This window comes from Sus scrofa, chromosome 6 (genome assembly GCF_054392235.1).
Source record: "Sus scrofa isolate SSC_HxYL_T2T_F1_AM1 chromosome 6, Sscrofa_HxYL_maternal_Yorkshire_Landrace_v2.0, whole genome shotgun sequence".
Lineage (NCBI taxonomy): Eukaryota > Metazoa > Chordata > Mammalia > Artiodactyla > Suidae > Sus > Sus scrofa.
This window is the reverse complement of record NC_139388.1, coordinates 29,880,167-29,904,169: the sequence shown is the minus strand read 5'-3', so window position 1 is coordinate 29,904,169 and position 24,003 is coordinate 29,880,167. Positions and strand designations below refer to the sequence as shown.

The window sequence follows — 24,003 nt, the reverse complement described above, 5'->3', positions numbered from 1 at the left end:
TTGTCTCCACAAACATCACATCACTCCTTAATGTCCCCCAGCATCCCCCTGCATGTCTTGGCACCCTTGGGCAAAAAGAAAGTAAACCATAGTAATATAAACACCTCTTTATTGCAGACATTTCAGGCACAGGTACATGGAAGAAGCTGTATTGCCGATTTTATACAGGGTGGTTTAAGAGGCAGCAGGTTTCTGCCTCTCCCCAACCTCCTCCACCCCCCAAATAACACAGCAGCCTAGAAATCCGTCTCACTGAAATCTCCTGAGTATGCTGTCTTTCCAAACAGCACACCATCCAGCTCTGTGCCCAGGGTAGCCAGGCAACAAGTGGGGGTCTGAGTTAAGTCCTTGGCTTCCATCCAGAGTGCAGGAGGGAGGGAGGTGGTGTTCAAGGTCAAGCAAAGCTGTGGTGCCCTCACCAATCCTAAAACCCCTACAGGACACCAGCCCAAGTCCTTGGATTGGTCCTAGCCTGTGGTTGCTACCCTGCTACCAGTTTTACACCACCAAGGCCTCAGGGCTAAAGGGCCAGATTTGTATTAGGCAAGTCCTGTTCCCCAAACTGAGGAGCAGAAACTGCCTCAGTATTAGAGATTTCTTGGGATTTGAAGATAATGTGAAGGGGTGGGTGGGTGTGTGGTAAGGGAAGGACTAGGAAGAGGCCTAGAGATGCCTTGCAGAGGTCTCAGAGGTGAGAAATCCTAGAACCTGAATCACTCAAACTCAGATTGCGTTCTTTTACAGCTCTAAATCTATACTCCAACTCAACTAGGCCTGGATCTGTGGGCATTGGAGGCTGGCTATTCAAGGCACTCCCCTTTGGGCAATGATATCCAAAGCAGCTGGTACAGCATCTAGGCTGCCCTCTGCTTGGCCTGGGATTTATGGGGCACACTAGATGTGATCCTGACTCTTCTGTAGATAAAACAGGCCCCTCATCCCTCAAACCTCTGCTCACTTGGTCTTGCTGAGCCCTCAGTCGAAAGGGACTGAACCTAATGGGCCAGTGGGATTCTGGGTCATTTCACCCATCATTAGGGCCCTGATGAGACCCAGTAGAGAGGTCAAAGGAGGTGTCAAAACTGACTGCAGAGGCTTCACTACAAGGGAAGCTTCAGGCCAGACCTGAGCTCTCCCAGTCTGCAGCTCACTTTCCCAAGACCAGGTGGGCCCTGGAGGTAACACCGTGCCTTCAGGACTTCTGAGAGAAGTCAGTGTTTTCTCCTTGCAACAGGTATTGCTGAGTTGGGGCAGAGGTGGGACAGTAAGACATGAGAGAGCCAATGCGGCAGGGTAGTTATTGATGGCCAGCCAACTGTTAAACTAATTAAAACAATTTAAACTGTTAAGAAAATTTTCGTGGTTTTATTGTATCATGAGGCATTGAAACATCTGAACAAATCAATATCTGGGCGGTGAGGCAGCTGCTTTTTCCTTCACTTCTTTGGGTTACTAGAGCAACTTGTCAGTAGATTTAAAAAAAAAAAAAAGACAACCTTTTGCATTACTTAAGTCTTTCCAAGGCATGCGCTGGTACAACACAAACTTCTCCTGTCAGATGCAACTAGCCTAGTGTCCAAACATCATGCACAATACCTCGGTGGTAGCAGCAGCGCACTGCGCCCACTCCCACCGTGGCCCTGCTCATTTGTGTATGATATTTGGAGCATCTGGAGGAGTGTGAATAGTATTGGGAAGAGGAGGGAGAAGGAAACAGCATGAGTGCCTGGCTGGGAGGAGGTCAGCCAAAGTTGTGCAGGGCAAGCCTGAACATGTCATTGGTGCAAACCCAAGCATCATTGATGTTCTTTAATAGGAACATCTGGTGGAACCCCATGATGGGGTCTTCGTCAGCCTGTGAGGAGAGAGAAAATGGTTCAGTAAGGTGGCCAAGGACTAGGAAGGGTATTCAGTGGGAGGGAAATGCTGATTTTGGGATCAGGCCCTACTGTCTTGGACTCAAATCCTAGGAGAAGTTTGAAGTCAACAGGCCTTGAGAGGGGGAAGAGAAAATGCAAAAGAAACAGGAGCTCCAGGAAACTGCTTTGCTCAGCAAGTCGAGGACCCAGCAGTCACTCAAGGAGTGGTGACATGGACTCCAGTAGGGGACTGTTACTTGGCACCAACCTGGCCCATTCAAGGGTCAGCTGCCTGCAGAAGGCCCAACGAAACCTCAGGGCAGTGCAAAGACCCAGTGGCTTGGCATTACAGACTCATCCTGCTTCTATATGTCTTGTCCTTTTCCCAAAAAAGCCTCTAGAGCAGTGCTCTCCAATAGGACTTGCTGCAGTAACAGAAATGTTTTACATCTGCACTGTCTGATAGGCAGCCACAACTGACTATGTGCACTTGAAATATGACTGATGTGAAGAATTAATTTTAATTTTATTTTAGTTAATATAACTTAAAAATCACATGTAGAAGATGGCTACTGTACTGAGCTATGCACTCTAGGCATCACTTTTTCTGGGTGCCCCTTGAGAAACAGGTCATATGACAGGGAGGGCAGGGGCATAAGGCTCTCCTCTGCCTGCCCATTCCTCCCTAGCAGCAATATTATGACTACTGTGAGGGAGAAATACTCTATTACCTTGAGCTGGCCCACAACCATGCTGATGATGCAGCTATCTGGTGTGGGCTGATGGTCTTGTGCCGTGATGCTATGCTGGATTTTCTGGAACGGAAGGCTCTGTAAGAGAAACAGCAGGTGGTGGGCTGCAGTCATTTAAGTGGGGAAGGAGCTGCCTACAGCCCAGCCCTGGCCTGGCCTTTACTTACAGATAATTTCTCCACAATGGCAGTTTTTCCCTGGAATTGCTGTCCTTCCCACGTAAGGCATGAAGCGTCAATCTGAAAACCAGGAAACCTGAGGTCAGGGCTTCAGAGCACAAGGAGTATCTCTGAGGCCCTGAAAGGACCCTGAAAAGGGTCTTCCTTGGGGAAATGAGTTCATGTCTTAGTTTCCCTGTTTGTAAAGAAGGGAAAAGAGGATAGCTTCCAAACTGTTAACTATTAACAACTTCCTGGAGTTCCCACCGTAGTGCAGCAGGTTAAGGATCCAACGTCATCTTTGCAATGGCTCAGGTCACTGCTGAGGTGCAGTGTCGGTCCCGGGCCCAGTTCAGTAGGTTTAAGGATGTGGCATTGCCGCACCTGTGGCTCAGGTTCAATCCCTGGGACTGTGTGACCAAAAAACCCAAAAAGCAAACCAGAAACAACTTCCTCTATTAACAATTTCTTTAATTATACCCTATAATCACACAGTTCAAGCTCTGAAAGTCTAGGTAACAAAATACAAATTTATTAATAAATAAGCTCATTTTCCACTTTTTTTTTTTTTCTTTCTCAGCCATGGCAAGGCACATGGAAGTTCTGAGGCCAGCGATCCAATCAGAGCTGCAGCTGCGACCTATGCCACAGCTGCAGCAACACCTGGATCCTTAACACACTGCATTGGGCCAGGGAAAGGAACCTCATCACTGCAGAGACAACACCGGATCTTAGCCTGCTGCACCCACATCAAAAACTTCCTTCCACTTTTTGGAGTTCCTGTTGTGGCTCAGTGGTTAACAAATCCAACTAGGAACCATGAGGTCACAGGTTAGATCCCTGGCCTCACTCAGTGGGCTAAGGATCCAGTGTTGCCGTGAGCTGTGGTGTAGGTCACAGACATGGCTCGCATCCTGTGTTGCTGTGGCTGTGGCATAGGCTGGTGGCTACAGCTCCAATTAGACCCCTAGCCTAGGAACCTCCATATGCCACAGGTGCGGCCCTAGAAAATACAAAAAGACAAAAACACGCACACACAAAAAAACCTTCCTTCCACTTTTTAATTCAAGAAGTTATATGGCCTCTGATAGGCATGAGCTCCAGGCTGGCTATATGTGGCCAGGGGTCAGTCAAAAGCCATCCTCCTGTGGGGTCAATCAGCACCAGTCTCAGGAAAGCCTCAGAAATAACTTTGAGGGAGTTCCCATTGTGGTTCAACAGTTAACAAACCTGGCTAGTATCCATGAGGTTGCAGGTTCTATTTTTGGCCTCGCTCAGTGGGTTAAGGATCCAGCATCACTGTGAGCTGTGGTATAGGTCAGACATGGCTTGGATCCCGTGCTGCTGTGGCTATGGTATAGACCAGCAGCTTTAGCTCCAACTGGACCCCTAGCCTGGGAACCTCCATATGCCACGGGTACGGCCCTAAAAAGACAAAAAAAAAAAAAAGAAAAGAAAAGAAAAGAAATAACTTTGAAACATCCTATGTCCATCACCGTCTCTAGAACCCAGACTGAGTTCCACAGGGGCCCTTCCATGGGATCAGGGAGGGGTGGAAGCTGACAAGGCCTAGCCTGGGACCCTCTCTGTCATCAACATGTAACTTATTAGCTTTACCCCCTCCACATCTCCCCTGCCACAACTTTTGGGGGCAGAACTCAAAAGTGTCTCTGCTACTTACTAGCTATGACATTAAGCAAGTTACTCCCCCTATCCCCGAGTCTCAGTTTCCTAATTTTTTTTTTTTAATTTTAATTTTTTTTCCCATTATAGCTGGTTTAGTGTTTTGTAAACTGTCAATTTTCTACTGTTCAGCAAAGTGACCCAGTCACACATACATATATATATACATTCTTTTTTCTCACATTATCATGCTCCATCGTAAGTGTCTATAGATATAGTTCCCAGTGCTATACAGCAGGATTCAGTTTCCTGATCTCTATAGGGGTCATGTGTTAAGGATTATATAAAATGAAATACATAAAAGTACTCTTAGAACCTTGCTAACTCTTCTCTAGGTCAGAACTGCCTTAATTGATTTTTATTATTTTTGCTTTTTAGGGCCACACCCATAGCATATGGAAGTTCCCAGGCTAGGGGTCGAATCAGAGCTGCAGCTGCCAGCCTAAACCACAGCCACAGTGACACCAGATCCTCAACCCACTGAGCGAGGCCAGGGATTGAACCCGCATCCTCATGGGTACTAGTCAGGTTCGTTTCCAGTGTGCCACAATGGGAACTCCTTAATTGATTATACTTTTTATTTATTTTTGTCTTTTTGCCATTTCTTGGTTTGCTCCGGTGGCATATGGAGGTTCTCAGGCTAGGAGTCGAATCAGAGCTGTAGCCACCAGCCTATGCCAGAGCCACAGCAACGCGGGATCTGAGCCGCGACCTACACAACTCACGGCAACACCGGATCCTTAACCCACTGAGCAAGGCCAGGGATCGAACCTACAACCTCATGGTTCCTAGTCAGATTCGTTAACCACTGAGCCACAACGGGAACTCCTCCTTAATTGATCTTAAAAGCAATGAGGTAGAAGTGCCAGGACCCCAGAGTCAGATCAGTTTGAGTTTTAAAAATTCTTTATCTATGATAATGACAATCAAATACCTGTGCTGGATTTGGCCTTCCACTAGTAAGATCCCTTTCTTCAAAATTTCTGAACTGGCCCTGATTTATTGGTGGGAGGCACAAAGTGGTTTGCCCACAGCCTAGTCAGACTCTGAGAGTGTGCTGAACGACTCTTATCACTCTTATATTGGGCCAACTGCTGGGCATGGCCTGACCACATTTATGTCTTGGGCATGGTCGGACAATACAGGTAACTCTTGGTGTATATGAACATCATTAAAAGAGCAGCAAATAATGCCTGCATAGATGGGTTTCTCAAGACACACAGCCTCCTTGGACTAACCCCATCTGTTTCCTATGAGCATTCAGAGGCTTTGGGCCTCCAAAGTAAGCCGGACCTGGGGCCTCCAGGAGAGATTGGCACTGCACTAATGGTGCTCATAGCTGCTTCCTCCAGAGGGCACCAAGAGCCCTAGCCTGTCTGTTGCTGCCCAATCTGGAATAGAGATACTCCTAGGACCATAGACTGGCAGCCCAGAGCCCAGGGCACCAGGGAACTGGGCTAAGCCCCAAACCCCCTGTCCCATGGACAGTAGCTCAGATAAAAGGGTACAGCCAAATCCAATGAATGCTGTCAGAAGCTGTGAACTGGAGGAACTGGCCCATCATCTGAACTGATCTCCTGGGGTCCCATTCCAGTCCCAGAGCTGAAGACTTACATAAATTGCGCCTAGTTGGGTTCTGTCGTTATCAAATAACTGGTAGTAATGTTGAATGAAGCTGGATCCAATCTGCTCCCAAATTGGCTTGTCTCCCATTCTGGAGCGTCACCCGGCCTCGTTGAGACCTGCAAGGCCAGCGAGAGAAGCATTGGTACCTTGGTACTGCAGAAGCAGGAGGTAGCCAGCTACTGTCTCTTCACTGACCCCTACCACTCCCAGATCTCCTTAAGCAGATTCCTTTGCCAAGGCCTGTTCCCCCAGGGACCATAGAGAGGGCTCAGGGAACTGACAGGTGATCCCTCAACACAAACCAGTGCAGGAAGCCCAGAGGTGGACCAGACTCAGACCTTTTTTCGAGGAGTTCTGGTTGATGAAACAGAGGAGTGCTAAGATCGTGGATGGGGAGAGGGTGGGCCAGAACAAAGGAAGGTCAGAGCAAGTCTAATGGAGGGATGGGCTTTTATCTTTTTTTTTTTTTTTTTTTTTTTTTTTGTCTTTTTGCCTTTTCCAGGCCCACTCCCGTGGCATATGGAGGTTCCCAGGCTAGGGGTCTAATTGGAACCATGGCTGCTGGCCTACGCCAGAGCCACAGCTATGCCAGATCCAAGTCACATCTGTGACTTACACCACAGATCATGGCAATGCCGGATCCTTAACCCACAGAGCAAGGCCAGGGATCGAACCTGCAACCTCATGGTTGCTAGTCGGATTCGTTAACCACTGAGCCAAGATGGGAACTCCGAGATGGGCTTTTAAAAAGGAGCTAAGCATGTCCCCAAATCTTTTCATTTAATGCTCTTAGCAACCTGCAAGGCCAGAGTTACTGTTGTTCTTCCCACTTTGCACCTTGGGAACTACTGATTTCTGCGTGTGGAGTGTCTTTTATTGCAGGCTTCAGACCCCCTCCCTGTCAGCACTCAGTCCCTCAACACTGCACCAGAGCCTTACAGGCAGGTGGAAGAAGACCCAGTGTGAGTGGGAGGAAATGGTTCCTCAAGGGCCCACCTGCCATAAAAATAGCAAGTGACACCACCTTTATCTTAAGGGGGCAGTTTACTTCTCCAAGGCCAAGTGACATCTCTTCATTTCTTCACTGATGGGGGTTATACCTACCCACTTCAGAGCTGGGGCCATGAGTTCAGAGGATCACAGGTAATAACTGAGGGGAAACTAAGTCTGTGAGGGGGAAACCTGTCGTACCTTTACATCCTCATCCCAGCACTGGCTTCATCAGAAGGGGCTGCCCTCTCTGATCTGAGGGGAGAGGAGCCCCCCTCGTGACTACAGACACCAGAGACCCAAGGCTACTAGATGGAAAAACCAAGCCCCAGATGAAAGTCACTCAGGCTTTGCTAGGTCCCTCTTGGATAGGGAAGCCGGTGTCTCACGGCAGGATCCCAGAACAACAAGCCTGTATAGTTTTGTTGTCTTTGACTGTATAGGAGCCCACCACCCTCTCTCTTGATAACAGGACTCTGGATCAAAGCAGTAAGGAGGTGGGTTTGGCCTTGGCAGACAACCGTTAGTGGCAGTGTGATGCAAGTCACTGCCCTTCTTAGGGCCTCAGTCCCCTCCTTTCCAAGGGGGTGGAACCCTGATGTTGCCATGTTTGCAAGTCTCACTAAAGGAATGCTAAGTGCTAGCTTGCTGCAGTCCTTATGACCTCACCAAGGCCAGAGGACCCAAGGGGAAGGACACTGTAAGGGAGCAGTGACTTAGCCCAAATCTAGCCAATCTCCCAGCCTGTGACCAACACTCTAGCCAATGGGGGTCCAGGAGGCTGAGCCGGCTTTATTTTAGATCCCCTAGGAGGTGGTGGCACTAAAAATAGCAGCTCAGTGCTAGGATGACTAAGAAATGTCCAGGAAAGTCTAAAACAAGCAGAGGAGAGAGCCTGGACAGGGCCAAGCCTGCGTGAGACAGGGTGTGTCCCAGTTTACACTCTGCCAAGAAACAAATCAACAAGTGGGAAGAACATAAGAGTGACAGCTGGTCTCAGCTGCTGTCTTGGTCATGTTTCCAAGGGGTCAGACTGTGAATGTATCTACACATAAACTTGGGTTACTGGAGACAGGACACAGCCCCATATCTCACATCTCTGACCCTTCCAACCTAGAATTCACAATGCTTGGCTCACTCACTGCAGCATGATCCTACTGAATCACACCCCTAAGATGCCTTGCCCCAGCCCCTCTGCTAGAGGAATGGATGAGGGCCATCTCTCCCTCAGTTCGCAGTAATCCTCAGGGAAGCAAGCTCTAAGAAGAGATCTTGGAGAAAGGAGTATACCAATCAGAAGAAACAGCATTAGCAAATGCCTGCGGCCACTAAGAGATAAGTGCAGGAAACTGGGAAGCTGGAGATGGAGGGTGAGGGGAAATAAGGCTAGAAGGTGATCCAAAGAAAAGTGTGAGTTCCCTGGTGACCTAGTGGTTGGGGATTCAGCATTGTGGCTGCTGTGGCTCAGGTTTGATCCCTGGCCCAGGAAGTTCCGCAAGCCATAGGCATACCCCCACCCCCACCCCCCAAAGACAAGAAAAGTGGCACCATACGGTGGAACAATACGGAGAAGGAAGTGTGGGGGTGTTTTTTCCCTTTTCTACATTGTTTTTTGGGGGGCTTTTTTTGTTTTTTTTTAGGGCCACACCCATGGCATATGGAGGTTCTCAGGCTAGGGGTCGAACTGGAGCTGTAGCTGCTGGCATATGCCACAGCTCACAGCAACGCCAGATCCTTAACCCACTGAGCAAGGTCAGGGATCAAACCTGCAACCTCATGGTTCCTAGCTGGATTCATTTCCACTGTGCCACAATGGGAACTCTTTCTGCATTGTTCTTAACAGTGTAATAACTCGTTAATACAAAAACTACTTGGGGAGTTCCCGTCGTGGCGCAGTGGTTAACGAATCCGACTAGGAACCATGAGGTTGCGGGTTCAATCCCTGCCCTTGCTCAGTGGGTTAACGATCCGGCGTTGCCGTGAGCTGTGGTGTAGGTTGCAGATGTGGCTCGGATCCCTTGTTGCTGTGGCTCTGGCGTAGGCCGGTGGCTACAGCTCCGATTCGACCCCTAGCCTGGGAACCTCCATATGCCGCGGGAGCGGCCCAAGAAATAGCAACAACAACAACAACAACAAGACAAAAGACAAAAAAAAAAAAAAAAAAAAAAAACTACTTGGCAGAAGTAGTGGTGGAGTAGAGAGGGTGGAGGGATTAAGGAAGAGAAGAGCCCTTTGGCCCAGTGCACAGGGCAGGGCAGAGTGAGCTCTCCTGAGGAACATGACTGTTCCAAGGCTCCTAGAAAGTGTGAGAAGTAACCTTCAAAAGTATATGGATCAAAAGACTTTGCTTTAAAGATGTCAGGTGGGACCACTGAGGCCAACACCAACCTCGTTTTAAGCCTGCATGACTCTGATGTGTGTATGTATTTCCATGCAGTGATCACACAGCCAGATGATCAGATTCCACTGTTACCCCACCTTACACATGGGAAAAGTGAGGTTCAGCAACATGAGGGCTGATACTGGGTCCTCTGGTTGAGGCCAGTGTTTTCTTTCTGCTAACTTTGCATCCCTCAGCTCTAAACCACAAGGCTGGCTATGTCCCTCCCCTATAACACCCTGACCCTAGGGTTAAACCCAAACCCCCAAAGCTCCATAGGTGGTTATCCATACCTGTCCCTGACTCCTCAGCCATTCTCTCTTACCTCCATCCAGCTCCACACATAAATGCACTAGAACTCACTGTGCTTGCTCCAGGTTTTTGGGGTTTTTTTCCTGACCACATCCTTGGCACGTGGAAAGTCCTATGCTAGGGACTGAACCCATATCACAGCAGCAACACAAACCACTGCAGTGACAATGCTAGATCCTTAACACGCTGCGCCACAAGACTACTCGGCTCCCTGTGTTTTTTCACACGAGTCAGTCCTCCGGCTGGGATGCCACCTCCCCTTATCTGCCTGGTCAGTTCCTACTCCCCCCTCAGGTCTGTTCAGATGCTACCCATTCTGGACCTCCTTCCCAGACTCAAACGTTGACCCTAACCCCAAGTGCAAACCATATCAGCACACCCAGGGCCCACTCCTCTGCCTAAATGCCGTGGCTCTGGGCTCTAAGGATTCCTATGTGGTTCTTGCCACACCCTATCCCACCCCCTCAAGCCCCCAGCACAGAGCATGGCCCAGAAACTACAGGATTTATAGTTTCTGACTCCAAATCTTCCACAAAGGTTTCAACTCATGGCTAGGAGGCAGCATTTCTGAGTAGGGGGAAAGCTCCCCTCCCAACCCTATGCAACATAGAGGAGTAGGAGGCCAGGCTGGCAGGATGTTCCCCAGGATGGCCAGCGTGCCCAGACTTTGTTTCTAATACATTTACTGTGAAAGCAAAGAAACAAAAGCCAAGGCTTAAAGGCAGCCTCACATTAGACTTGGGACTGACCTTCAGGACGGCTTCTCCTATGGCTCTTCCAAGAGGGCCGCTGACCACACCACCTCCTGCTTCACCTCAACAGTCTGCAGGCTGACTGAGGCCAGGCTCCACAAGGAGCAGAAATGACCTTGGTGACCTCTCGCCCACTTAACACCAGACTTCACGGACCCTTAGGTCTCTGTGGGTGCAAAGACCCTCTGAGAATATCTTAAAAACTGTGGCCCTCTCCCAATAAATGCGTACAAAGGCAGAGTTCTTGCTGTGGTGAAATGGATTAAGAACTCAACTGCAGCAGCTGGGGTTACTGCAGAGGCAAGAGTTTGATCCCTGGCCTGGTGCAATGAGTTAAAGGTCTCAGCACTCCACAGCTGTGGCACAGATTCAATCCCTGGCCCAGGAACTTTCTATGCTGTAAGTGCAGCCATTAAAAAAAAAAAAAAAAAAAAAAAAAAAAAAAAATTTGCAGAGGCAGAGATGCCCCAGACTTGTGAATGCTCACTCCTGAGGTTGTCATAGACTCCAGGTTAAAACTTCTGGTCAGAGTTCCTATCATGGCTCAGAGGAAATGAATCTAAAATCCATGAGAATGCAGGTTCGATCCCTGGCCTTGCTCAGTGGGTTAAGGATCCAGCGTTGCCGTGTAAGTCACAGACATGCCTAGAATCTCCTGTTGCTGTGGCTAGAGGAGACCAGTGGCTATAGCTCCTATTAGACCCCTAGCCAGGGAACCTCCATATGCCCCGGGTGTGGCCCTAAAAAGATAAAAAACAACAACAAAAAGGATAATGGCAAATATACACCCTCATCCCCTTAATAAAGAAATCAATAAATTTTTTAAAAAAAACCTTCTGGGGAGTTTCCGTCGTGGCTCAGTGGTTAACGAATCCGACCAGGAGCCATGAGGTTGTGGGTTTGATCCCGGCCTCGATCAGTGGGTTAAGGATCTGGCATTGCTGTGGCTGCAGCATAGGCCAGCAGCTGCAGCTTCGATTAGACCCCTAGCCTGGGAACCTCCATATGCCGAGGGAGCAGCCCTCGAGACGGCAAAAAGACAAAAACAAAAACAAAACAAACAGAAAGAAGTTCCCGTAGTGGCTCAGTGGATAACGAATACCTGGCCTTGCTCAGTGGGTTAAGGATCCGGTGTTGCTGTGAGCTGTGGTGTAGGCTGCAGACGCGGCTTGGATCCCGTGTTGCTGTGACTCTGGTGTAGGCTGGTGGCTACAGCTCCGATTAGACCCCTAGCCTGGGAACCTCCATATGCCGTGGGATCGGCCCTAGAGATGGCAAAAAGACCAAAAACAAACGAACAAACAAACAAAACAAACCAAAACAAATCAATCTTCTGGTCCAGGAGATCCCATTAAGTAACAGAAAACTTCATTTTTATCCTCAATTTTTTTTTTTTTTTTTGCTTCATAGGGCCACTTTCGTGGCATATGGAGGTTCCCAGGCTAGGGGTCTAATCGGAGCTATAGCTGCCACCCTACATCACAGCCACAGCCACACGGGATCCGAGCCGCGTCTGCAACCTACACCACAGCTCATGGCAAAGCTGGATCCTTAACCCACTGAGCAAGGCCAGGGACCGAACACGAAACATGGTTCCTAGTCGGATGCGCTAACCATTGCGCCACGACGGGAACTCCTATCCTCGAATTTTGGATCAGTGTTTCCAGTATTTCAAAACTTACAACAGCAGTGTCTGTTTTCGCTAATGTGTATCAGAGGTAGAAATACGCTAAGGGCTTTACATGCATTTGTCCTGACACCCTATCAGTCAACTTCCATGTTAGAGATAAGCAAAATAAGGCCCAGGAAGGTCAGCTAATTTGTGCAAGGTCACAAACCTAATATACAGTACATAGGTTCCATTTTGGATGGAAGCAGGTTTAGTGGACTTCAGAGCAAGGACTCCTAGCTACAACTGGTCTGGAAATAAAAATGAACAGCACGTAGGGCTGAAGCCCCAATCTCTGACCTTAGCTTTCTAAGGACAGGTGCAAGACAGGCCTGAATCAGGGCTTCTGCTTCGAAACAAAGGGACCAGGCAGACACCAAACAATAGGCGTTTTCATGGGTATGATCTCACAGTTTTCCCAAACCTTCAAGGTCACAACCCCATTCTACGAACTCGGCAAAGCAGAGTTAGATCCTGGACCTGAGGCAGAACTAGGGGCAGGAGAGTGATGGGGAAGAGAACATTCTAACTCCAGTCTTATGCACAGAAGGATGCTCACCTGGTTGAGAGCCCAGGACCGAGGCCCACAGAGAATGCCAGCAGATGTGCTGAGCTTGTAGTGGGATCACTGAAATCAGCACCAACCACAGCCATTAGCCTCACACCTACTGTCTGCCAGGTCTCAAAGAGCCCTGAAGCAGAGTCTGGGAAGGACTCCCCCAACAGGTGGGACTGACAGACAAACGTGCCTTAAACCCAGAGCACAGGCCTGTACTTCGGGGAGTAAGCGGGAATGTGCTGGGCAGCAACCCAGACAGGAAGACACCGCAGGGTGCCTGTCCTTCAGGAACAAACTGTCCCCCACCTTTTTTGTATTTTTAGGGCTGCACCCATGGCAATATGGAAGTTCCCAGACTAGGGATTAAATGAGAGCTACAGTTGCTGGCCTACTTCATGACAACACGGGATCCGAACCGTGTCTATGACCTATACCACAGCAGAGGAAACTGCCCCTCTTTCTATGATCTGAGAGGTGCTGTGCATCATGTCCTATGGCCCTTTAATGACTTCCTTTCCCATTCTCACTGACAAAGTCTCAACCACTTATCCTGCCTTCGAGGCCCTAGATGACCTGGCCTCCTTGCTGTCCAACCTCGTCTTCTACCACCCACTTCTTCCCTTTCTCTGAGCCACTCTGGGCATTTTCCTGCTTAGCCTGTTCTCACCTGAGGGCTTTGCAGTTTTTGGTCCTACCTGGATCACTCATCTTCCTAGATCTTCATGTGCCTAGCTCCCTGTCACAAGCTCCTTGTCACATAAGTGTCAGCTCAGATGTCACCTCCTCACAGACACCTTCCCAGACCACTCAGTCAAAAGCAACCACGCAGTTACTCGTTTCACCACCCTGGACGCGCCACTGCACGAGATCGTCACACTTACATATTTGCTTATGGTCCATTTTCCTGACTAGGGCACCCCTATTCCCATGGTCTAGCCCAGCCATTCTTCTCTGGAGAAGTGAGTTCTGAGCAAACCCTTCTCAATTTAAGTGGCCAAGTGACCCACTTCTCCTCCACTCACACTTTCTATACAAGTTGTTAGGAAACAATCCTTTACCTTCCAGCCAGCCATCAGTCTGAGGCCTGTGACAAGTGGGTGTGACCTCAACCTCGTCTCACCTCCCAGGTCCTGACCACCAAGCGGCAGCTGTGGCAGAATAGCAGGCACACTCTCACACCCTCAAAGGCCTGGCCTCTATCCTACTCTCTCTCATGGTTGACCCTTTGACCCTGTCTCCTCATCAGTAGCTATGAGGATGTCAGAGGTAATCAACTGAGGGTACAAAGAGGACCAAACTCTAAGTAGTCACTGGCAGGTCCCAGGTGAACACTAGGTCAAGAGCTAGGAAGAAGAAGGTGGGTACCTCAGCCTCCTGTAGACATCACACTAAGGAGCAGCCTTGACCCCTGCAAGGACCAGCAACTTCCTTATCCACCACACTCTTGCCTGAACTCTGGAAAGAAATTGGCCAAGGTATGGTACCCAGATGGCTGGTTAGGACAGAACCCTTTTCAGAGGCAGACCCCTGAGGTCTAGGTGCCCCCAGCACCCTAAGGACTTTTCCTTCTCTTCTATTTGGAGAAAAGGCTCCAGAATTTTCAGGCCACCCTCACTAGCCCAGAAGCCAAATCCTGAGACCCACATTCTGGTCTCTGCTCTGTACTTAATTAGTCCCTGAATAGCCTCCCTTTCCCAGGTGGCTAAAAAAGCTCATGAAGCCCTGGTCCTAGACAGCTCCCATCCATGAACTTGCTGGTCTGTGTACTGTAAGTCAAACTCCCATAAGCCAAAGAGTTACATGTGTTCTCTTTTTTGAGCCTCACATCCCTGCCAAGTAGGTATGATTACCATAACCTTGTAGATGAAGAAACCAAGACTCTCAGAGGTTAAGAAAGAATTCAAGGAGTTCCCATCGTGGCACAGCGGAAACAAACTGACTAGGAACCATGAGGCTGCCGGTTCAATCCCTGGCCTCACTCATTATGGATCCAGCGTTGCCATGAGCTGTGGTGTAGGTCACAGATGCGGCTTGGATCTGGCCTTGCTGTGGCTGTAGCATAGGCCAGCAGCTATAGCTCTGATTAGTCCCCTAGCCTGGGAACCTCCATATGCCACGGGTATGGCCCTTAAAAAGCAAAAAAAAAAAAAAAAAAAAAGAAAGAATTCGAGACTATACAAAGCCACTGGCACTAGCACTAAAAAGTCCAAAAAATTGGCCTGGACTGGAACAGGTAAGAGTCCACATCAAGTGGCAAAAATCACATAGGTAGCAAAATAAAGCCGTGAAGAATGGAGCCCAGGCCTACTCTTCCCCTCTGAAACCTTTCTGTCCTGATAGGTATGAGTGCGCTCCATGCCTATCAGGACAGAAAGCTGCTAAGTGCATGGCAAGCCTGTCAAAGCAGGTTCACAACCTACGAAAGAGAACTTGCATTGATCTGGGCCTAAACCACCTCGGTAAAGTGGAACCAATGTCTCTACAGAACATCCTTCCAGGGGGCCGGTTTCTCCCCTGGTGAGACCCAGGAACTTTAATGGAGTACCTGAGGCTTTAAGAAATAAATGTTCCAGGAGTCCTCCTGTGGCACAGCAGGTTAAGGATCCAGCATTGTCACTGCAGTAGCTTGGGTCACTGCTGTAGCAAGGTTTGATCCCTGGCCCAGAGGAACTTCTGAGTGCCACAGGCATGGAAGGAAGAAAGGAGGGAGGAAAGGAAGGAAGGGGAGAGAAGGAAGGAAGGCCCACCCATCAAGGAGGTTCTGCTCAACCCCAGCAGACAGAAATTCTGCCCAACTTTCAATGTCCATCCCTGTGGAAAACTTTTTGGATCCACTCCCCTCTCTCCAAAAGGACTATCCCCTTTCACCTCTGAGGAGGGTGCCTCTGTGTCTTACTCTGGGAAGATGTCCCGATAGTTATCACTTGAATAGGTGACCTGAGAGGGTCTCCATGAGAGGCAGAAGCCACAAACTCAGGCAGGCAATGAGAAGGCCACAGACCATGAAATGCTGCTGAGGTTCTCAGGCACTGGGATAACATTCAGCAGAGACCCCTGGGGGATGGAGGAGCAGGCTACAGAAGACAGCTGCTAGACTCTACAGCCACAGCAATCTGCAGTGGTGGCATTCAAGTCACTCAAGGGACCCCAGACTTTCCTGTGCCCAATTTCCCAAGGTACGCCTTACTCTTTGGTCTCCCCAGGCACTGGGGAGGAGAGTGGGCCCACTAACAGCCTTTGTTCTTCAGGGCTCTAATTGTTCAGAAACTCCTCTTTGGCACAGGGCCAAAAGGCCCTTTTGAGTCCTTTCAACTTAGCCCTCAGTACATAATAGAAACATCACATCAGACTCCTCCATTCCCCACCACCAGGACTTGGTAGGATTTATTATTCTACCTCCAGCCTCAGCCCAGGGCCTGACATATACAAAGGACCCCAAGAATGACTGCTGAATAAGACAGATCTTCAGCAAGAAGTTCCCGTTGTGACTCAGTGATAACAAACCTGACTAGTATCCATGAGGATGCAGGTTTGCTTCCCAGCCTCGATCAGTGGATCCAGTGTTCCTGTGAGCTGAGGTGTAGGTTGCAGACATGGCTTGGACCTGGCATTGGTATAGCTGCTATTCAACCCTTAGCCTGGGAACTTCCATAAGCTGTGGGTGTGGCCCTAAAAAAAAAAAAAAAATTCAAACAAGATACTAATACCTCAATATTTCCAGAAATTTTTTTTTCTTTTTTGGCTGCCCCACAGCAATATGGAGTTCCTGGGCCAGGGATTAGATCGGAGCCATAACCCTGAACCTAGTCGCAGCTACAGCAACACTGGATCCTTAACCCACTGTGCTGGGCCGGGTATCGAACCTTCATCCCAGCGCTTCCAAGATGTCGCTGATCCCATCGTTCCACGTTGGGAACTCCTAGAATTTTTTGACATAAGATGCCTTTCAGTTCTAAATTTAAGAATTCTTTCACTTAAATCAATCTTCCAATCCCAACTCACCAACTGCAAAGACAGCAGAATAAAGTGAAATGTGGCTCAGAGAGAGGGTTCCATGTCACTAAGAGACCTAGTTTTTTGTTTTGTTTTATTTTGGGTTTTTTTTTTTTTTGTCTTTTTGCCATTTCCAGGGCCACACCCATGGCATATGGAGGTTCCCAGGCTAGGGGTCTAATCGGAGCTGTAGCCACTGGCCTACACCAGAGCCACAGCAACGCAGGATCTGAGCTGCGTCTGCGACCCACACCACAGCTCACGGTAATGCCGGATCGTTAACCCACTTAGCAAGGCCAGGGATCAAACCCGCAACCTCGTGGTTCCTAGTTGGATTCATTAACCACTGCGCCACAACGGGAACTCCATAATGGACCTAGGTTTGAGTTGTCTGAGAACCCAGCTTCCTTATAGCCTGCCCCCTTGCTTATGCAGCCATATCCTGACTGTCCCATGCCAGGCCCGACCCCCCAAGTCAGTCCTACATGAATAGAGAATGCAGACTGATTCTAAAGAACCTCAAAGCTCTCCTCTTATCTCTGAGACACAGATGGCATGCCAAATTCCAGAAGGGTCAAGGATTTCTGGGGGTCAGGATGCCTAGCAATGGCAAGCTGATCAGAGACAAAAGCTATAAGGAACTTCTTGAAGGACTGGAATGAGAGGGAGGGACCTAAATTCCTCCTACTCCTGGGTAACCATTGAGAAGGAACAGGATCTTTTTGACCTTGAAGAAGACCCTTGTGATCAAGTCACCTGGGGTTTTGGAATGTGTGAACTAATCCATAGCCATAAAGTCTTATTCACCTGAAACTAGTGTCCTAGAAAGAACCACCCCAGACAATCTCAAAAAGATCTTGCAACAACTGTTTATAGCACTGAGAGCCAACCACACTGACCTTATGTGTGTCCAGTGGGTAGTCCCTCCTTGCTGCCCACCTGCACTGGCAAACTAGGCCTCTCCTGAGCCTGCTGAATGAACCTGACTTCCACTTGCACGTGGGCTAAGATGTGGAAGGAGAGGTGAGTTCAGACGGAAGGCAGGCCCTGGTAAGGAAATCTGGACAGACCCTTGCCTGTCCTCCTTAATCAGAGAGAATGCAATTTGACTGCAGGAAAACCTGAAGGCTAGAGTTCAATGACCAGAAAAATACTACCTGGGGAAAAACTCAAGGAATAAAAAAATTCAGGGATGGTGGCCTTCTGCATCATGGGCCGAACTCAATTCTCCAATGCTGAGGCCAGGTCTGCAAAGATTCAGCTGCGTCTTCAGTCCCTGCAAGAGCTGTGGCTCAGAAGCTGCACTGGGTCAGAGGAATCAAGGTTTGACACACTATGTTTTCTCCATATTCCATGGTCTTCTCTGGACTTGTCCCTTACTACTCAACCAAGAGTGCCTTTACAAACCCTGCCAGAAGACTATTCTATGGCTAGATATTCCCCTTCTCCCGCAACTCAATGGAGTCTCTGGAGTCATCATTACAGGCAATTTCCGCAGGCCCAACCAGCTTCCTGCCTGTTCACAGGTGGCTCAGCTGTCGAAAAGTGAGCAAGCAAGTGAGGGAAGCCTGACTTTGTGCAGCCCCCAGCTCTAGTTCTGCCACCTAGGCTTCAAAAGACTCTAACACTTTCTCTTTCTTTTTTTAATTAAAGTACAGTTGATTTACAATGTTGTGCCTGACAGAGTTTCAATCTGAGCCCCAGAGTCCAAATGTGCCCCATGCCCAATGTTGCTTGCAGCCCAGCCTCCTGCTTGGCACTAGGCTCATAGACCTCAGATCCAGATTCTACTTTCCCCTCAATTAAGCCCCAACTTATCGTTATCATTCTTACAGAATCATCCTCCTCTGTGGGAGGAGGTCAGCTGACTCTGGGAGGGGAAGATGCAAGGATTAGACTGTGCCCAAGAGAACTAACAATGTGTTGGAGGCTCAAAAATTCAGCCTCACCTCCCTCGCTTCCTTCCTCCCTCCCTCCACTAACACAGCTGGCCAACCCACCGACGCTGGGGCCTGGTCACCGATAGAGAGAAGGGCCAGGGAAGGGGCTGAGGGTGTCCGGAGCCGCCTCATCACTTCGGGCCAGATCCTCCAAGGCTGGCTGGGGGTGTTGTCCCACGTGGAACCCCCTCCTGTTCCAGATTCCCTGATCTTGCCCTCTAGGGAGAAGAACCTTTGCTTGAGTTCCAGAGTGGGAAATAGGTTTCGTGCACCCTCAGAAGGCAAACAAGCGAGGGAGTGTTCACCCATATTCCAGCTGAACTATGGTTGTGAACTGGGTGAGGGTAGAGCTGCGGCAGGTGGGCGCCCTCACCCAATGCTGACTCCGGAGCGGGCCGGATGGCACTTGCCCATCCCCGGATCCTCGGCAGGGGGGCAGCAGGACGTGGGGCTCGGGTCGGCCCGCTAGCCTGCCGGCAGAGTTTGCGGGACTTGGGCAGGCCGAGATAGGCCAGACAGGGCGGGGCCCAGAGAGCCCCATCTGGGTGGTCCAGACCAGAAAAAAAAACCTAGCCCCGGCGCAATCGGGTGTGCCCGCCACACGCACGAGTACACCCGAAATAGGTTCCTGGCTGTCCCTCTGTGTTTCCCCCGGCCGCCGCCACAGAGGACCGGCGGGAGGCGGAGCCGCGCTCGACACATGGCCCCGGCCCCGCGCGGCTTCGGGCGGCCGGGGGGGGGGGGAGGAGGGGAGGGGAGGGGCCGCCCCGGGACTAGCTGCGGAGGCTCCAGGCGACCCGGAGCGCGGCTCCTGCGGCCCAGCCCCAGCCCCGGAGCGCTAGCCCCAACACTCACCCGAGGGGCTGGCACGATGGCGGCAGCGGCGGCGGCAACCTAGCGCGGTCTGCGACGGACTGTCCCTTCCCCCCTGCCTTCCCTTGCCACTCCGCTGCACTCTGGGAAACGGAGTCCCCCCATTCTCCTTTCCGGCGTAGGTGCGCCGGGAGAAAACTACAGTTCCCGACGTCCTATGCGCTGCGGCCCAGACACGGCCCGGAGCGCGGGAGGTGATACTAAGTCAGGGAAGGAGGCTGCCGGGGCGAGCCCCTGAGAATTGTGGTCTAGCGGAAGCCTCTGGAACAACTCGAGCTTGGCGCCAGGCTGGGGTCAGGGCTCTGTTGTCGCCAGGTCCCAGCCGGTCCGGCACCGCCCCTATTGCGCGGCAGTTCAGTGTTGGCCCTGCCTCCGTGAGATCTGGGCCTGGCCCCAAGTTGGCCTAGCAGCCCCTCCCTGGGCCCCTGAGCTGTTTCCGCCTGCAAAACCCCCTCCCCTTTGGCGCTCTGGCCACCCCTTTGACTCTTTCTGAGCGGTGCTCTAAGGCCCGCTGGGGTGGAACCCATAGCTTCTGTTCCAGTACTTGCGTCCTGCCTAGTGCCAGTTGGACCCAAAGCCGATTTCAAGCAGGAGAGGCCTTTCTTGGGCTGGAGACTCAAATACCAAGTGGGGCTTAACTAGAGACAAGATTACTCTTAAGATTTCTACAGTTAGCGTCTACAAAACATTCTCAAGGGGTATTTTGGAGCAGGCAGGGCAACTGAGTTTCATTTTATTAATAAGAAAAGAGAAATAACTGGTTTGCTCAAACTTTCCCCATGATTTAAGTGATGAAGTTGCAATCTCTCTCTCCCACCCATTTCCCTTTTCTTTCAATGCCCATTTTCGTCGTTTCCTGGGCAACACATACATTTGAAGTAAGCCTTTTGGGAAAATTCTCTGCAGCTAACCTGGGGGTAAAACAGCTACAAGGCTTCTCCTGGACAGTGATCTTGCGGTACTCTTAGTTCTTCCAGAAGAGTTTTACACCTTCACAGATCCTCACTCCTACCCCCACCCTTCCTCCTTGGAATGGCTGGTAAGACTAGGCCAGGTTTCTGTTTTTTAAATCCCAGATCTGTATTAACTTTGCCTGACTAGATTCTTGTCTTATTACTCAGTCATTGAGACACTGCATTGCCCTGCTTGTGGTGTATTTAGGACCTCCTTTGCTCAGCTTTCTTCCTTTCCCCAGAAGCTGAAATACCTGCTAGGTTGAGCGCTCACAATATCCAATACAGGACAGTCCTGGCCAGAATCTGGCCCTCACCTTGTCTTGAGAGTGCTGCTGAGAGGCTCAAGTAAGCCAAAGCAGAAATAGTGTAAGTCCTTTCAACAAACAGGAGCTTAAGGATACACTAAAGAACCCACGTTGAGCCTGGGAAAATCCTCACTCCTAGTGAAGAAGAGCAGGGACAGTTAAGAAACTGATCCATTAGCTGCTTGCAAAGGGTTTCAGTCCCAACTGGCCTGGAACAGCACTGCTGGGCTTTTACCACATTAAACTTGCCAGAACTAACCCTACAAGAGATACAATCCCTTCTGTAACTAGGCACAACCTGTGCCCCACCCGTCCTCCTCACCAGAGACTTGGGATGTCAGTACCAAGGAGCCAAGAAAAGAGCAGAATCTAAAGGGACATTTTTGAGTCATTCCAGTTCGAAGCCACAGGGAAAGCCCTCAGGGTAAGTGGCATTTTCTGTAACAGAGAAAGGAGTAATGTTGTATGAAACCTAGTTAAGTGTCCAGCTGTACCCCAACACCTATAGAAACATGGCTAGCTTTAAAGGCATTTGGAACTGGCTTTGAGCTAAAGTACTTGGAACTAAAGATAAAAACGTCATTCTGCCCCTATAATATCCAATCTAAGAAAAGACATTAACAGGCAAGAAAATGAGTCGAGGTCACAAATCCCAATTCCTATCGTTAAAGTCCTCTATGGATCCACCTCCTTCACAATGAAAGTGTACCCAGGTTAAAGTTATTTGTCCAAGAGTCCATGGATGGTTCTAGTAACTGCATTCCCATGTGTGCCAGACACTTTACTAGGCCTAAGGACTACCTATAATGGTGAGCAAAATTCAACTCCACCTGAAAATTCATAAGGAATTCAAAACCCTCATGTAAGTGGGCTGCCACAATTCAGTTTAGTTCTTACATGTTCCTTCTCCCAGATGAAAGAACACAAGGGCCCTCCCATGGACAAACCAGGATAATTTTGGTGAAATTTCCAAACTTTCTGGGGTGAGTCGGAACTCTGTGAAGACCTTATAAGGCCAGGATCTGTATACTTAGAGACCCTTTGTGGACAAACCTGGTCACTGAAGCATCTCTACTTTCAAGGTCAGACTGGTCCTTGAGACCTAAGATGGAAAAAATAGAGGCCTATCAGGAAGCCCATCTCCCCATGTTTCGGGGACCCTTAGCTGAGTCCTTATAAAAATAAAATGGCGAAACCCAAATAAAAACCTTACTTTCTGTTTAATTCGTTTTGCCAAACAAACACAGTGAAAACTTTAGTCTGACTAATTGTACAGAAAATAGAATTTGTAACCAGTAGCAAACATAACAGTATAGACCTAAGTCCCTGGCAAGCTGGATATCCATCAAGTCACCCAGACGGCCTCCTGGGAAGGAGGTTCTGGGAGGCAGAGGCACAGATCTGCCAGTTCCAATCAGAGTTACAGGGTACACCTGGAAAGGAAAAGCACAAAAAGTAGAACTGATGTTACTTGGATCTCTTATCACTACACAGGTAACTTTTCTCTGATTGCTGGCCAAATTCAAAGGTGTTGTCTTCCCAAACCCACAGTCCCTGGGCATCCAGCCTGCATCCCTAGGGTATAAGTTTCAAGTTCAGTGGTTCTGAAGCCTCTGCTTAACCAGAACCTGCAACATAAACTTGGAGGTGGGGGTGAAGGTGGGGAGGAGTAGACAAAGTCATAATCGCTGGTGTCACCAGTGTAGTCTGAGGTCCCAGACTTCCTTTAGGAGGAAACAAGAGAGGGTGCCAGGTCACCAGCAAGAGTCCAGTTAAGCCTCAGTACTGTTAACCAGTGTCCCAGAAATATGAGAGAGTTCAACAGCGGTGGCCTGAGGTCCCCCTAAGATGGTAGGAGTCCAGGAATCCCGAAGGCCGTAGGGGGACTCGTTCACATTCCGTGCTTCTTGCGGATGACAGCCATCGCCAGCAGCCGATCCTTCTCGCGGAGTTCTTCTCGGAGTTTGGCCTCAGTGAGACGCAGGTGACGGATGCTGCCCTTCATCTCCTTCATCTTCACCTCCATCAGCGCCAGGATGTCCCGCTGCTCGTTCAGCTTGCGCAGGAGCTCCTCCTCCGTGGTGCCTGATGACAACGAGTAAGAGTGGTCGGAGCCAGTATCAGGGAAGCCCTCTTCCCCTACTACCACCAACTGGGGGCCCATGGGGCACTCAGCGGCCTCCAGCCCCGCTGTAGCAGCCTCTAGCTCCGACGCAGCAGCTGCGGCGGCTGCGCCCTCTGCGGCCGCGAACTCCACTTGCACCGTCAGGTCGATGGGCTTCACGTCTTCTCCCGTGGGAGTGGTGGGCGCCGGCTGGCCAGATCCAGGAGCCTGGCTGCTGTCTACCGCGGCCTGAAGAGTGAGGAGCACAGCCGCAGAGGCAGACACTAGGTTCGGCTGCAGCTGGCCCGTCTGGGCAGTAGAGGCTGACGGCGACGGTTGCGGCGGCGGCGGCGGCTGCTGCTGCTGTTGTTGTTGCTGCTGTTGTTGTTGTTGCTGCTGCTGCTGCTGCCTGCGGCGGGCGGCTGCAGCCCCCGCGGGTCGCCGTGCTACTTTGCGCTCGTTGACGCCGCGCAGCGGGAAGATGGTGGGGACCCGCACGGTGTAGGTTTTGCGGCCGCCCTGGAAGTGGACGCTGCAGAGACGGTGGCCTGTGGTGGGCTGGAAGGTGGAGAAGCACCCACTGACGCCAGCACGGGACACATTCTTGAGCCAGAGGCGCCGCAGCTCAGCGTCCTTGGGGAACGTGTAGAAGTGCAACGCCTTATCCCGGTGCGAGTTGTTGTAGCAGCCCGGCACGCAGCACGTAAAGCCAGGCATGGCTGCGCCGCGCGGCCCGGCCCGGCCCACCGGCCTCCAGAGCCTTTCGACGGCCGGGTCTATCTGCCGCCGCCCGCCCCTCGACGGGCGGCGCCGCGCGAGGCCTTGGGCGGCCTCCCACTACTGCCGCCCGGTGCAGCCGGCCTGGCCCGGCGTCCCGTGCCCAGAATACGCCTCCCGCCGGCCCGCGCCGAACCACCCGCCCAGCCGCCCGCCTGCGCTCCGGAGTGGGCCCCGGGGACGCCGCGAAAGACCGCCTGATAAGGAGGACTACGCCCCCCACAATGCACCGCGCCAGAAGCAGCTCACTTCCGGAGCGGGGGCGAGATTATTCCGGCCCCTCTCCGGGGCACTGCGACAGCCCACGTAGAGCAG

General features: G+C 50.6%; 2 protein-coding genes and 1 long non-coding RNA gene across 4 annotated transcripts; 1 reads left to right on the top strand and 2 right to left on the bottom strand.

The window, feature by feature from the left end:
- Nucleotides 1–92: 92 nt before the first annotated feature.
- On the bottom strand, nt 93–19,592 carry NUTF2 (nuclear transport factor 2). 2 transcript variants are annotated; one of them, XM_003126922.6, is made up of 5 exons: nt 19,529–19,592; nt 6,067–6,194; nt 2,779–2,850; nt 2,591–2,689; nt 93–1,855 (listed from the first exon to the last, which is right to left on the bottom strand). In XM_003126922.6, exons 2-5 carry the CDS (start codon nt 6,163–6,165, stop codon nt 1,742–1,744), a joined length of 384 nt encoding a protein of 127 aa, XP_003126970.2. In that variant the 5' UTR covers nt 6,166–6,194; nt 19,529–19,592; the 3' UTR covers nt 93–1,741. The 2 variants fall into 2 exon arrangements, with proteins under 2 accessions (XP_003126970.2, XP_084816321.1); XM_084960195.1 differs by lacking the exon at nt 2,779–2,850.
- On the top strand, nt 6,534–14,902 carry LOC146402271 (uncharacterized). Its single transcript, XR_014805851.1, has 2 exons — nt 6,534–8,963; nt 12,171–14,902. It is a non-coding gene; the product is annotated as an uncharacterized LOC146402271 (long non-coding RNA).
- Nucleotides 19,593–22,698: 3,106 nt separating the features above from the next.
- THAP11 (THAP domain containing 11) lies at nt 22,699–23,628 on the bottom strand. The gene is given in 1 exon segment (NM_001246182.1): nt 22,699–23,628. A coding segment is annotated over 1 exon segment (930 nt).
- Between the last annotated feature and the right edge of the window lie 375 nt (nt 23,629–24,003).

Coding starts and splice junctions, on each gene's coding strand:
- NUTF2 (XM_003126922.6), bottom strand. CDS start 6,165: ATGGGAGACAAGCCAATTTGGGAGCAGATTGGATCCAGCTTCATTCAA. Junction 2,690..2,778: donor CCATTGTGGAGAAATTATCT/GTAAGTAAAGGC, acceptor TTTCTCTTACAG/AGCCTTCCGTTCCAGAAAAT. Junction 1,856..2,590: donor TGGTTGTGGGCCAGCTCAAG/GTAATAGAGTAT, acceptor CTCTCCTCACAG/GCTGACGAAGACCCCATCAT.